Below are 12,424 nucleotides of genomic sequence, written 5' to 3'. Positions count from 1 at the left end.
GGACAGAGTTTTTTAAAAATGTAGCATTTGGCCTCTTTCCCAGAGAAATCTGACTGAACCCACCATCTCTATTTTTAGTGTCTTTCCCATCTTGCTCAGCATTTAATGGCCTTCTGTGCCTTATCAGTAATTTCTTGTTTTCGCTGATTGTTAATATTTAAACACACATTTTAGGTGGAGAATCTACTACCTTTCCCTGAGTTTCGTAGTAAAATAACTAGTGGTTTTAGCCTTGGCGTGTTTTTCTTGTCACTCAGGTTTCTAAGCTGCTCTAAGACTTACTGTAATTTGTTGTCTTCATTTCATAGAGACATTTGGCAAAACTTGACCTTGCTCAGGGCGTGTCCTTTCACGGTCGTTTTGCGCACTTAGTATGGACGAGAGGTGGTCTGTGAGGGCAGCGTCGGTGGTCCTGGGGACTGGGGTCTGTGGCTGTACCCCATTGCCATGGGGCGCTTGGGGGGCTCTCCCCTCAACCTGAGGCAGGGCAGACACCCAGGGTCCTGCCGTCAGCCTGGATTGCAGGGTGAGGGAATCATGTGCCGAGGGAGCCTGGTGTGGGGGCACAGCCCAGGAAGGAAGGGTTCAGAGTCAGCGGGGCCCAGCATGGGGGCCTTCTGAGCCAAAATGATGAGTTTGGATTGTCCTGAGGTCACTGAACGCGGATTAATGGTCAGATCTGCATTTTGAACATCACTGTGGCTACATTTTGGTAACTGGAGGCAAGAAGACAGGGCTCTCACGAAGCCGGGGACGGTTGGTGGATGATCAGGGGAAGGTCAGCGGCCCTGACCAGCTGGGGGATGGTCAGAGGAAAGTCCGCGCCCCTGCCAAGGTGGGGATTGGTCAGGGCCGAGAGGTGGGTCTGCTGGAGCGAGTGGGCGTTGTCAGGAGACTGGAGGGGCTTTGAGAGCCAGAGGTGTCCAGGTCACTTGCAGCAGGGTGCACCAGTGAGGGGAAGCGCCTGTGGGTTCTGGGGAGGGTTGGGCGCTCCACTTGGCATGTGCTGAATGTGAGCGGCTCCCAACACGTCTGGGTGGAGGCATCGGCTGATGCTCAGATGGTCCTTCTGGAGTCTGGAGTTTTGACACACGTTGGGAGCAGCCGGGCAAAGGCTGTCGAGGGGCAGACCAGTGACGTCTTACCTTTATCTTCATTTCTGAAGCTTTCTTAAAGTGCTGATGACACACAGAAAAGTGTACATATTTAACGTGTGCATCTGATAAATCTGACGTGTATGACTCTCACCACAACCCAGATAATGGAAGTCCCATCCACACAGGTTTCCCTGACCCCCTTCTCCAGGCAGCCGTGTCTTCTGTCTGTGGATCAGTCTGCATTTTCTAGAATTAGGAGAACAGAATCACATGCACCCTTTTATTTATTTCTCCTGGCTTCTTTCACTCTGCATACTATTTTAGGTTCGTCTTTGCTGTGTGTGTTAACGATTCATTCATTCCTTTGTTGCTGACCAGTAAGCCATCGCATGGATGACCGTGTCTGTTGGTCCATTGGCCTCTTGAAGGACATCTGGGTGCCTCCTGTCGGGGTGATTACATGCGAGGCAGCCGTGAACATCCGTGTGCTTTCACTGATCTTTTTAGATACTTAGGAGTGCAATGGCTGGGTTCTCACTTTTTATAAGAAACTGCCAAGTGGTTTTCCAACGTGGCAGCACCATTTTCATGCCCTCTGGCCTTGAACAAGAGTTCTGATTCCTCTGTGTCTTCACCAGCCCTTGGTGGGGTCCGTCTTTAATTTTAGCCTTTCTAGTGGATGCGCAGGAAGAACTCATTAATTTGTGTTTTCCTCATGACTGATGACACTGGGCATCTTTTCATGGGCTTATCTGGCAAATCTCCTGTCTATTTACTTATTGGGTTAGTTGTTTTGCTTCTTATTGAGAATTCTTCATATATCCTGGATACAAGTCCTTTTTCTGGTACGTGATCTGCACGTAGTTTCTCCTAGTCTGAGACCTGTCCTTTCAGTATCCTGTATGTTCCCGTGACAAAACCTTTTTTAAAAAATTAGCTTTATTTTTGCACACCTCTTTTATTACATGTAGTTTACATATAGTAAAATTCACCAGTTTAAAATGTGGGTTTTGCAGATGTGTCACTACGGCTGCAGGCACTCCAGGAAGTGCCCTCGTGCCCCAGCCGCCCCTTAGCCGCCGTCTTTCACCGAGTTGATCTTTTCTAGAATTCCGGTCAGTGGGATCGTGTGTGTACTGTCCTTTCACTTTGCATCATTGATTCCTCGTACTCCTGAGTGTCGGTTGTCCAGTCCCTTCCGTTGCTGAGTGGCATCCACGCAAAGGAGTCCCTTGGCTTGTCTCCCGTTCATGTGACAGCCCTTTGGCCTTTGATGTTGTCACCAGGCACTACTGCTTCTGCTGGCTGTTTTCTCTGTGGCGTAACTTGCAGTTGCTAGCACTTCTTGTTGGTTTTTCTTCTTGCTGTTGTAAATTTCTTTAACAGATTTCTGATGTGTGCAGAACTGTGACCTTCTTAAAGGCATTTTGTCATATTTTGCTTTCTAGGAATCTTGTGTGTTCCTGTCCTGTTAAGCTCTTCAAACTCAGGCCCCCGTGAAATGCTTCCTTGTCTTCTGACTCGGTGAGCGCCCGCGGTCCCCAGCAGCTCAGCTCTGCTTCTCCTTGCTCACTCCCACGTCTGCTGGGTGCCCTGGTTCTGTCACATCTGCATCCCTAATGGCCCTCAACCGGTCCTCATCTACCTCTCGGCTCCGAGGTCATCTTAGTCCAGCTCACTTCCTGGACCCTTGAGAGCCTCCCACTGACCCCTGCTCCCGCCTCGTCATCTGCCTACAGTCTCGTCACCCCACCCCCTGCCTCCTGGCCCTGCTGCCCCAACCGCCACCCGCTCGCCTTGGCTCCCCTTGCTGTCTGTCCACTGGTGGACGCCCCGTTGGTTCACGCTTGGCCTCTCCACAGACCCGAGTGCTCACAGTGCGTGCTGAGCACTGCCTGGGCTGGTGGTTCCAGCAGAGCATCTTCTCCAAGGTCAGCCTTTGGTTGGTACCAGAGGTGGGGCTAGAACTCAGGCGGCTGCCTCTGCCGGCTTCTTCCCGTGAGGCCACTGGTCGTTTCTCTGATGCTTCTCTGGAATCCTGTGCGGCTCCAGACGCCGGCTGGGGCGAGTCTGTCTATTGCTTGGCACCAGGGCCCCTTAGGAAGTGGGACTGGAGTTGCGTCACGGCTCCATTTCTGTTTTTCTTGACTCCCTGGCAGGCATTTCGTAGCCTTTTAGAGGGCTCTCCATTCCACCCACTTGTGCAGAAGCCTCTGCTTTCTCTCAAATCCAGAGCAAAGACTTTCCCTGACCTGACTCTCCCAGACCTCACAGCTTGTGGCACACGCATGTCCACATGGCACCCGTGTTCACTACATGTCCGTGCACACGTCCCCACCAGGATCTGTATAAAATCATGTTTCCCCCTTCTCGGCTCTTTGTGCCACCTCTCAGCTTCCATGTGACATGCGTGGGTGATGGCCAAGTCCATGATGGGGCTGTGTGGATGGTGTGGCAGGTGGGACAATATGTGTGAGCGTTGGGTGTGTCAGAGGCAGGAGGTGTAAAAGTGCATTTTTTGGAATAGGTGACACACGTGTGTGCTTTGAAATTCAGGAGGTGCAGGGGGTGTTCAGGGGAAACCGTGTCTCGCCTCTCTTCGTGGTTCATCCCCTGTCCCTCCCGGTTCCCTCTGGGGTTGAGGCCGGCTTCTGTGTCTGGTAGAGCGATCGGCTCACTTCCTGCGTGTAGGTGTGTTGACTCCATCCATCCTGCTGAGTGGCGGCATGCCGTGGACGTGTTGGAGCAACTGAGTCATGCCAGCGTCAGGTGGGTCAGAGAGTGGCGCTCAGCTGTAGAGGTGTGCGCTACACACGGACATGTCTGCGACGCGCTACATACAACACCCATGTGGGACTTTTGTCTTTGTGCTGCATCTCGGAGCGTTCCAGGTCTGGACGTAAGTGCAGTCTGCAGGTCCCCCTGCCTGGCCGTTGGCTTCTGTCCAGTCTTTCGCTGCTGTGAACGATGCGAAGTGCGTATTTCTGTGCAAGTCGTTTGTCACCTGTGTGGTTGTATCTGAATGGATTAACAAAAGTGGAATTGCTGGACCAAAGGGTATTTACATTTTAAGTTTCCTGGACGGCACCAGTCAATGTCCATAGAGGCTGCACCAAAATGCTGCCCTAGCTGTGTTTCCGGATGCTTCTAGATCATTCCAACAATGGCTGCCAGCCCTCCTGACTGGCGTCTGACAGATGGACAAAGGCTTTTCCATTTCCCTCGTGAGTGAGGCTGACCCTTGCAGCGTGTGTTGGAGCGACATCTGGGTTTTCTTTTCTGTGAATGTCTGATGGTATTTTCTTTCCGACTGGAAGAACTCCTTTATTTTTTTTTAAGATTTTATTTTTTTCCTTTTTCTCCCCAAAGCCCCCCGGTACATAGTTGTATATTCTTCGTTGTGGGTCCTTCTAGTTGTGGCATGTGGGACACTGCCTTAGCGTGGTTTGATGAGCAGTGCCATGTCCGCGCCCAGGATTCGAACCAACGAAACACTGGGCCGCCTGCAGCAGAGCGCGCGAACTTAACCACTTGGCCACGGGGCCAGCCCCAGAACTCCTTTAGTTTAAAGAAGGCTCTTGTTGCGGTAGCAGTTGCAGATGTTTTACCTTTTCCTTTGTTTATGGTATGCTTTTCCTGGCACACATTTTTCTTTTTTGGTCATGTGTTTGAATGTACTGATCTCTTCCTTTGTGGCCTCTGGGTTTTGGTCATAATTAGGCCTCACTGACTCGGAGATTATTTTGTTGAAATTCTCAGGTGGTGTTTTCAAGAGATGTAACTTTTATTTTTAAGGCATAATCCACACTCCGTCATCTGTACTTGTGCAAAGCGTGTGGTTCAGCGGGTGCTGGCGGTGTGCGCCTGGGTGGCCAGCGCCTCCATCGAGATGCGCCGGCTCACGCCTCGGCCCAGGCCCGCCCCGCCCGGCACTGTAGATCACTGATGCCTTAACAGACTGTCGCAGGTGGAGTTAGAAAGGATGTGCTCTTGCACCTGGCTTCTTTTGCTCAGCATGATGGTCTTGAGAGTCATGCGTGTTGTGTGTGTCGGTAGCTGGTTCCTCTGTTGCTGAGTTGTCTTCTCTTCTGTGGCTGTTCCAGCTTATCTGTTAGTTCGCCTGTTGTAGACATTAAGGTTGTTTTGAGGTTTTAGCTCTGATGAATAAAGCCGCATTTAGAAGTCTTGATGTGGACATATGTCTTCATTTCTCTTGGATAAATGCTTCCAAGGGGATTTTTGTATATTTATAAAAACTGCCAAACTGTTTTTGAAAGCACATTCTCACTAGTTGTGTGTGAGAGTTCTTGTGCCCCGACGTGCTCACTGTCTCTGGATATTGTCTTTTTCAGCATGTTTATTGCAGGCTTTCCTGAGTACACACGACCCATGATAGACCATCTGGTTGCCATGAAGATCAACCACTGGGATGGGTAGGTTTTGGAAGATGTGTTCTGATTGGAAATATTTGTGCAAATATGAAATGTGCCTCCCATCTGTTAACTTGAGCCCTGTGAGATCCCTCACGTTCACCTCTGTCCTCTTCACGGTGCTTTCCCACGGCTCTGCCCAGTGCTGGCATCTCTGAATCACTTGGGGTGGGAGACTGGAGACCCGCCTTGCCATCCAGCTCCTCGGGGCTGGCGGCTGTGTCCTGAGACAGGCTGCACTCTGTGCTCTGTTCTGGTCAGTTCTCTCCTCCTCTGTTGCAGTCAGAGGTTAGTCATTTGTTTGTGTGTTTATTTTCGTTAGTGCTTTTGACTAAGGGGCCAGTTGACAACTCGTGTATACAGTCTGTCCTCTATTTCATGAGTCGAATAAAGCTAGAACCATCAAAATGAAGGAACTAACAATTTTCTCTGTCCCCACCCTCCAGGGTCATCAGAGAGCTCTCGGCGAAGGCGCTGTCTAACCTGGCCCAGCGAGCGCCTGAGTACAGTGCCACTCACGGTGAGTGTGCTCTGGCTGTCCCGTGGGTGCCTCTCCCACCACACGCGCGCACACACACGTGCACCTCAGACATGCACACACACACGGCAGGACACTGAGCACAGCCCCCTGCGTGTGTCGAGGCCTAGCGGGCTAGAAATAACATCGTGTTTCTCTCTTGCTGAGAAGTGCGTGCGGAACTGGTCTGTGCTTAATCGGGACAGGACACAAGCCAGTTGCCACGGCCTCTGCGAGGACAGACATTGTGAACACCGCATCTGTGTCCTGGGGGCAGGTGCCGGTCCCCGTGGGGCATGGACGGAGTGTGTTGTGCATCATGCGCGTTTCAGAAGTAGCCTTTTTTAAAGAACAAGTGAAGTAATTCATAGTGTAATATACTACAGAATAGGCTGCTTCCCTAACTCCCGGGTGGCTCCTGCGTGATTCGCCAATGTCTGTGGGACGAGCTTGAACTGGTGCCTCAGAGTCCTCGTCAGCGTGGAATCAGCCTGGGGGAGCACCGCCGAGTCTGAATTGATTACACTGTCATCACTGAGGAAGGAGCCCATGTGTCCCATCCTGTCCTTTCTACTTGGAATAGTTCAAATGTAGGGAACAATACACGAATTCCTCAAAATTATACTTATTCCCGCTGACATTTATTAGAGTGAGTAACTAGTAGTCGAATCATAGTGCCTCACTTAGAGTTATTGATTTTTCTTAGGTGTGTGTTTTACACTCTGGGGCTTTAAGATTTGGGGCCTCTTAGTCCCTAAGGGCCCTTTCAGCTTTGTGGTCTGTTAATTAACCTTACTCGGGAATCTTGCCTTTAATCAACAGTCTTTGCCTGCATGAAGGGGTGCTTGGTGTCATCCTTTCTGCCCAGGTCAAAAGTGTCAGCGGCCCCAAGATAGGGGATTCCCCGATTCTTCTTCTTCTTTTTTTTTTTTGGAAGATTAGCCCTGAGCTAACTGCTGCCAATCCTCCTCTTTTTGCAGAGGAAGACTGGCCCTGAGCTAACATCCGTGCCCATCTTCCTTTACTTTATATGTGGGACGCCTGCCACAGCATGGCGTGCCAAGCGGTGCCATGTCTGCACCCGGAATCTGAACTGGTGAACCCCGGCCTGCTGAAGCAGAATGTGCGCACTTAACTGCTGCGCTACCGGGCCGGCCCACCCGATTCTTAAACGCTGATGGCTGCCAGCTGCAGGTTTGAGTGCGTGTGTGGGAGCTCTCCTGGCTTTTACACCCTCCACTGCATTTGTGCATTTGTGGAAGCTGAGGCTCAGGGCTGTGAGTCTCCCAGGCTGGCGGGGCAGAGCCAGTGTGGAGGTGGCTCCTCATCTGCACTTTCTGCCAGGCTATAAGGCTTCTGTGGCCTTGCTCTCTGGCCCCAGAGCACAGAAGGCTCAGAGGCTGCCTCTGCTCCAAGCAGGAGAGAACAGGCTCCTGAGCTGGGGCGCACCGCGTGTGCAATGGAGCACCCTCGGCTCGGCCTCTATCCTGCTCTGCCCACTTGATGACAGCAAAGACCTAGAAACAGCCTGTTTTCCTTTTTCCCTGCTCTCTGTTCTCGACCTGTGTCACCCACCCTGTGTCTGGGGACCCGGAGGGTGTGTGCTACTCGGGGTGCAGGAGGTGTCCTCAGTCAGGTCCCGCTCACTCCGAGCGCTGAGGAGTGTGGCATGTTGGTGACTTGAGGTTAAGTCCTGGATGTTGCAATAATGATCCTGACAGGATCACTTTCAGTAGTGCATTTCTCCCCTTGGATCCTGAATCCGCATGTCTACAAATTATCCTCTGTGTTCATGCCACGTGTCCTCCGCCCTTGTCCTTTGCAGTCTTCCCACGTCTGCTGTCGATGACGCAGAGTCTGGACCTGCACACGCGGCACGGGGCAGTGCTGGCCTGTGCGGAGGTTGCCCACAGCCTGTCCAGACTGGCAGTGCAGGAGGACAGGTGAGTACCACTCTCCCGCGGGACCCCATGGTGCTCGCGTTTGTTGTTTGTGTCCGTGTCCCGGGTCTGCAGGTCCCCACTGTTTATTTGACGAGGTTCGTCAGTGGTCCCCTCTTCTCTGACAAGCCGCATCCTCTGATGGAGCAGCCTCCCTCCGGGGAGCCAGGTGGGGCTGCTGATGGCCATGAGCGTTAAGCAGCTGTGCTCTCAGGCCGCCTCCCGCTGTCTGAGGTGGTGAGTCAGACTGTGACGGCAGAGGCAGTACTGAGTCGCTCACATAGTAGTCTTCGTTCATTTGTCACTTTTCATAATTTAAAATATCAGAGAATATAGAGGTAAAAGTTTCCACCAAGCACTTTTTCCGTTGGCGAAATTTGTGTGGATGAATAAGCTCACGATGCAGGCTCATTTGAGAAGTTTACGCTTGTGAAGACGTTTGCGAAGAACCACTCAGTTTTTCTTACTCTTCTCTCCACCCGACTTTTCCTCGAAAGTGAGAGTTCATGACGCATGTAATGTCTGTGACCTGGTTCTTGGACTCAGTGCGAGAACTGAGTCGTGTCGTGTCACTTTGGGTGGTTGCCTGGGGACAGAATGACAGTGAGACACCACCATGACCCCTCCTCTCACCAAGGGGCCCCGGAGTCTGGTCGTCTTTCGCCTCAGGCTCAGGCTCACAAGCACGGTCCGTTTCAAGGGAGTCTTGTGTGGGTGCAGTGGCCCCGGGGGCTGGGCCGAGGACCTGGCGTCACAGCAGTGCTCACCTGGCTGAGGAGAAGTCCAGGGGAGACCAGGCGTGATTGCCCTCCCAGTGCAGCCACACGGGTGCACCTCATTTGCTGGCACGCAGTGTGACGACACGTATGCCATGTCACCCACCAGGGAGGGTCAAGGGACCAGTGCCCAGGGTTCATGGGGGACTGGTCATGTGGGTATTCTGTCTGGTATGTGCTAAAACTCCAGACTCCCAGAAGGAAAGCAGGCTTCAGCATAAGCCTCGTGCTTTGTACAAGCAGTGTGGGTGCAGGGAGCCACCCTCATCGTTTAGGGAACGGTAGGAACCCTCCTGAGATCCAGGTTTCTGGTGCCAGTGAGGGCCAGCCTCGTGAGCAGGCCTTCACAGGATGGCGAGGGGCCACTGGGCGAGCTCCTCTCTGGCCACAGGCCCTGCTCTCAGCTCAGCTGTCCTGTCTCTTTTCCAGAGCTGCGAACCTGGCTGCTCCCTGCCCCAGGGCCCTCAAGTGCTCCCCATCCCCAGGGCCCTCAAGTGCTCCCCGTCCCCAGGGCCTCAGTGCCCCCAGTGCTCTCAGTGCTCCCTGTCCCCAGGGGTCCCGGCTCTCAAGCTGGCCTCCTTCTTTCCTTGTTGCAGGACTGTTTCCTTTGTCAGCAGACTGCTGCCTCTGTCAGAGCTTTCCAGTGAAGGTCCTTCCGTCACCCCCTTGAGTGGACGCTGCTTTGGGGGAGTCCCCTGCAGGTGTTTAGGGGAGCTGACGGGCCCCAGACAGAATGCAGGCCCGAGCCGTGGCTTCCTTGGTTCTCATTGTCCTCCGCCTCTCACAGGTTGTGCTTGACCTTCCACAGGCCCGTCGCGGACTACCTGGACGAAACAGTGGTGCAGGGCCTGAAGCAGATTCACCAGCAGGTCCGTGTGCAGTGCTGGAGCGTGCCCCTTTCTCGAAGCCTCTCGGAGCCTGGCCACCTGATCGCTAGAGCTCTCTCCACTCTCCTCAGCCCCATGTGAAGCCCTGGGGTCTGATGACCAGAAAGCTTCCCGCTGAGGACCGGTCCTGGGGCCTGTTGGCTGACCTGGGCTCTGTCCGCTCAGAGCGGCTCTCTCCATCAGCTGCTCTCTTGTGGCCGATGCCTTATGGGTTTGTCTGGATGGGAAGAAATCTCAGAGAAAGTGAGCTTCTCAGAGTTTCTTCTCATGTGGCCAAAGTGTCCTCAGGGCAAGACAGAAGTTGACTAATGGCCAGCGTAGTCTGGGTGTTGCAGATAGCACTCAGCTCCCGTGTCCAGTCCTTGTCTATGTCTCATGGTGCCCGCCGTCCTCCTCCTTGGGGGAGCTCAGCGACTCAGGGCGCATTCCCTGCCTTTGGTCGCAGAGGCGGCCTGTTCTCGTGGAGATGGCGCGTAGGATAAGCACGAAGCCCTTTGATTCCCAACTCTGCCTCTAGGCGGGAATCTTGAGTCTGAATTACACCCAGAATTTTTGGGTGCACTTCTCTGGGGAGAGGGTGTGTGTATTTTTCTGGGTTTGTGAGATTCTCAAAGGCATCTGTGACTCCAGGTAAAGTATGAGCTCTGGGTGCTAACGTTACAGGAAAACATGAGAATCACGAGGATTTAACGGCTTTACTGTTTGTTGTTCTGCGTGAAGTTTTGTATTTTTCCAGATTTTCCCCTTCGTATAAAAATACACCGTTTTGATTTCAAACCCTTATCCTATTAGCGTGTTAACTCGGTTTGTGATTTTGGCAAAGCTGTTTAGTCTGCTTATTTAATCTCCCCCTTTTGAAGCGGAGCCTGGCGCTCACGTCTGACTTTTAGGCCCAGTGTGTGGGTGTGCGAGTGTCACACCGGCAGTGGTGTAGATCCCGAGACTGGGCTCCTCCTCCTGTGAAGTGTGGGCAACGACACGCCCACGTCCTTGCTCGTTTGGGGATTAGAGACTGCGTTTAGAGTGTCCGTGGAGTTTGGCACAGTGAACCTTCAGTAAATTTTAGCTGCAATGGCAGTGGCGATGCTGTGAGGCGCTTCTGAGTTTTTCAGAAGAAAAAGGATCATCAGAACCCGGGTTGGAATGCTTAGTTTTCTTCCTGAGAGGCTGTCTCGGGGAACGGTTATGAATTGGACCCTGGGGCCAGAACGCGGGTCAGTCCTGGCTCCCCTCACTGGCTGTGCCTCAGTTTCCCTCCCAAGTGGGAAAGTGGGCTGTCGTGAGGGTTCGGTGAGATGGTACTTGTCAGGGGCCTAGTGAGGGGTGAGCCCTCACGGAGTGGAGAGGCTCCGTGCTTGGGTCTTGCAGTCAGCTCTGAGGCCAGCCCAGCTGAGGCGCCTCCTGTACCATTTTCTCCTTGTTCTTGGTTTGATGCCCATTAATATTGTATACCTCCTGTGTTATTTTAAAAACACAAATAACTTACATAACTAAAGAACTTTCAATTCTTTATCTTTAGCTTTACGATCGTCAGTTATACAGGTAAGCTTTACAAACCTGAAGTTCTTATGATTTGTGTCTAATTGAAGAAAATGCACTGTCAGTAAAGGTTGGGTGGTCCGGTCACGCTTTTCAGCAGCTGAGTTGTGAGGCTCCTATTGAATCGTCCTGCCTGATGTCTGCACTGAGCTTCTTTGATTGTGCAGGTGTTAGCGCTGCTTACAGTCAAGAGATAGGAAAAGTCGCATTGGTATTTTTAAGTTTTGTTGAGGTTTCTTGACATGTAAGGCTGGCTCGTCCTGATGGTTGCAGACAGTCGTGTGGCCACAGCCACGACAGAGCAGCCAGCGTGGCTGACAACCCCCCAGCCCGGCAGCCCCGCCATCTGCTCTCTGTCACCATGGCGCTGCCTTTTTTAAATTTCATGAAGATGGGATCATACTATGAAGTCTTCGGGGTCTGGTTTCTTTCACTTCACGTGATGTTTCTGAGATTCATCCGTGTTGCTGCGTGTGCAGTGTGTGTTCCCACGCACTGCTGTGTGGTTTCCGGTGGTGTGCATGTGCTTGGTGTGTTTCTCTGCTCGCCGGGTGGTGGACGTATGAGTTGTATCAGCTCTTGGCATTAGGGTAAAGCTGCTGTGGACACTGGTGCATGAGTCTTGGTGTGCACTTGTGCTTTCCTTTCTCCGGGGTGAATCCCTCAGAGCGGTGGTGCTGGGTCGTGTGGCACATGTGTGTTTTTAAGACACTGACAGACCTTGTGAAACAGCTGTGCCGTGTTCCTCCCACCAGCTGCAGGTGAGAGCTGTCTGTGTTCTTGTTAGCACTAGGTGTGGACAGTCTTAAATGGAGGCGTTCCCGTGGGCCACTTTGATTTGCATTTCCCTGGTGACTTGTGACCTTGATCTTCTCCTGTGATGACAGGTCATCCTCTATCTTCTTCCATGCAGTGAGTGTTCAAATCTTTTGCTCATTAAAAAAATTTCATGGTCTGTCTTCTTCTTACTGAGCTGTCAGTTTTCTTTACGTATTTGGGATGTGAGCTCTTTGTAGACATATGGTTTGCCAGAATTTTGTCCCAGTCTCTGGCTTGCCTTTTCATTTTTCTTAATGGCTTTTTAATGTAACTGTGTATGGTAGCATCAGCCTGTTCTCATTTTTGCCGCCTCCTGCCTCCAGTGTTCCAGACAGCCTCCCGCCGTCTCCAGCCTCCCTTCTCCAGAGCTCAGGCCAGGGTCTTCCCTCTGGAGCCAACCGGATGGTCTGTGTAGTCGC

The 12,424-nt window shown here is 52.3% G+C and overlaps 1 protein-coding gene across 16 annotated transcripts in view; it reads left to right on the top strand.

Annotated features, from left to right (window-relative positions):
* TBCD (tubulin folding cofactor D) overlaps window positions 1–12,424 on the top strand; it is a 191,288-nt gene that overhangs the window by 127,868 nt on the left and 50,996 nt on the right. For 8 of the 16 annotated variants that reach the window (XM_070561238.1, XM_070561236.1, XM_070561233.1 and 5 more), the window contains 5 exons: window positions 5,450–5,530; window positions 5,974–6,047; window positions 7,870–7,987; window positions 9,569–9,629; window positions 11,167–11,189. The exons of 2 other annotated variants lie outside the window; for them this stretch is intronic. In XM_070561238.1, the coding sequence (XP_070417339.1) occupies window positions 5,450–5,530; window positions 5,974–6,047; window positions 7,870–7,987; window positions 9,569–9,629; window positions 11,167–11,189 (357 nt within the window). Of the gene's footprint in view, window positions 1–5,449; window positions 5,531–5,973; window positions 6,048–7,869; window positions 7,988–9,547; window positions 9,630–11,166; window positions 11,190–12,424 lie in introns of all 16 variants that reach the window. 6 more of the 16 variants (XM_070561237.1, XM_070561235.1, XM_070561234.1 and 3 more) reach the window with 1 other exon arrangement.

The sequence above is a fragment of the Equus przewalskii genome, chromosome 10, assembly GCF_037783145.1.
Source record: "Equus przewalskii isolate Varuska chromosome 10, EquPr2, whole genome shotgun sequence".
NCBI classification, from domain to species: domain Eukaryota; kingdom Metazoa; phylum Chordata; class Mammalia; order Perissodactyla; family Equidae; genus Equus; species Equus przewalskii.
This window is presented reverse-complemented; position numbering and strand designations above follow the sequence as displayed.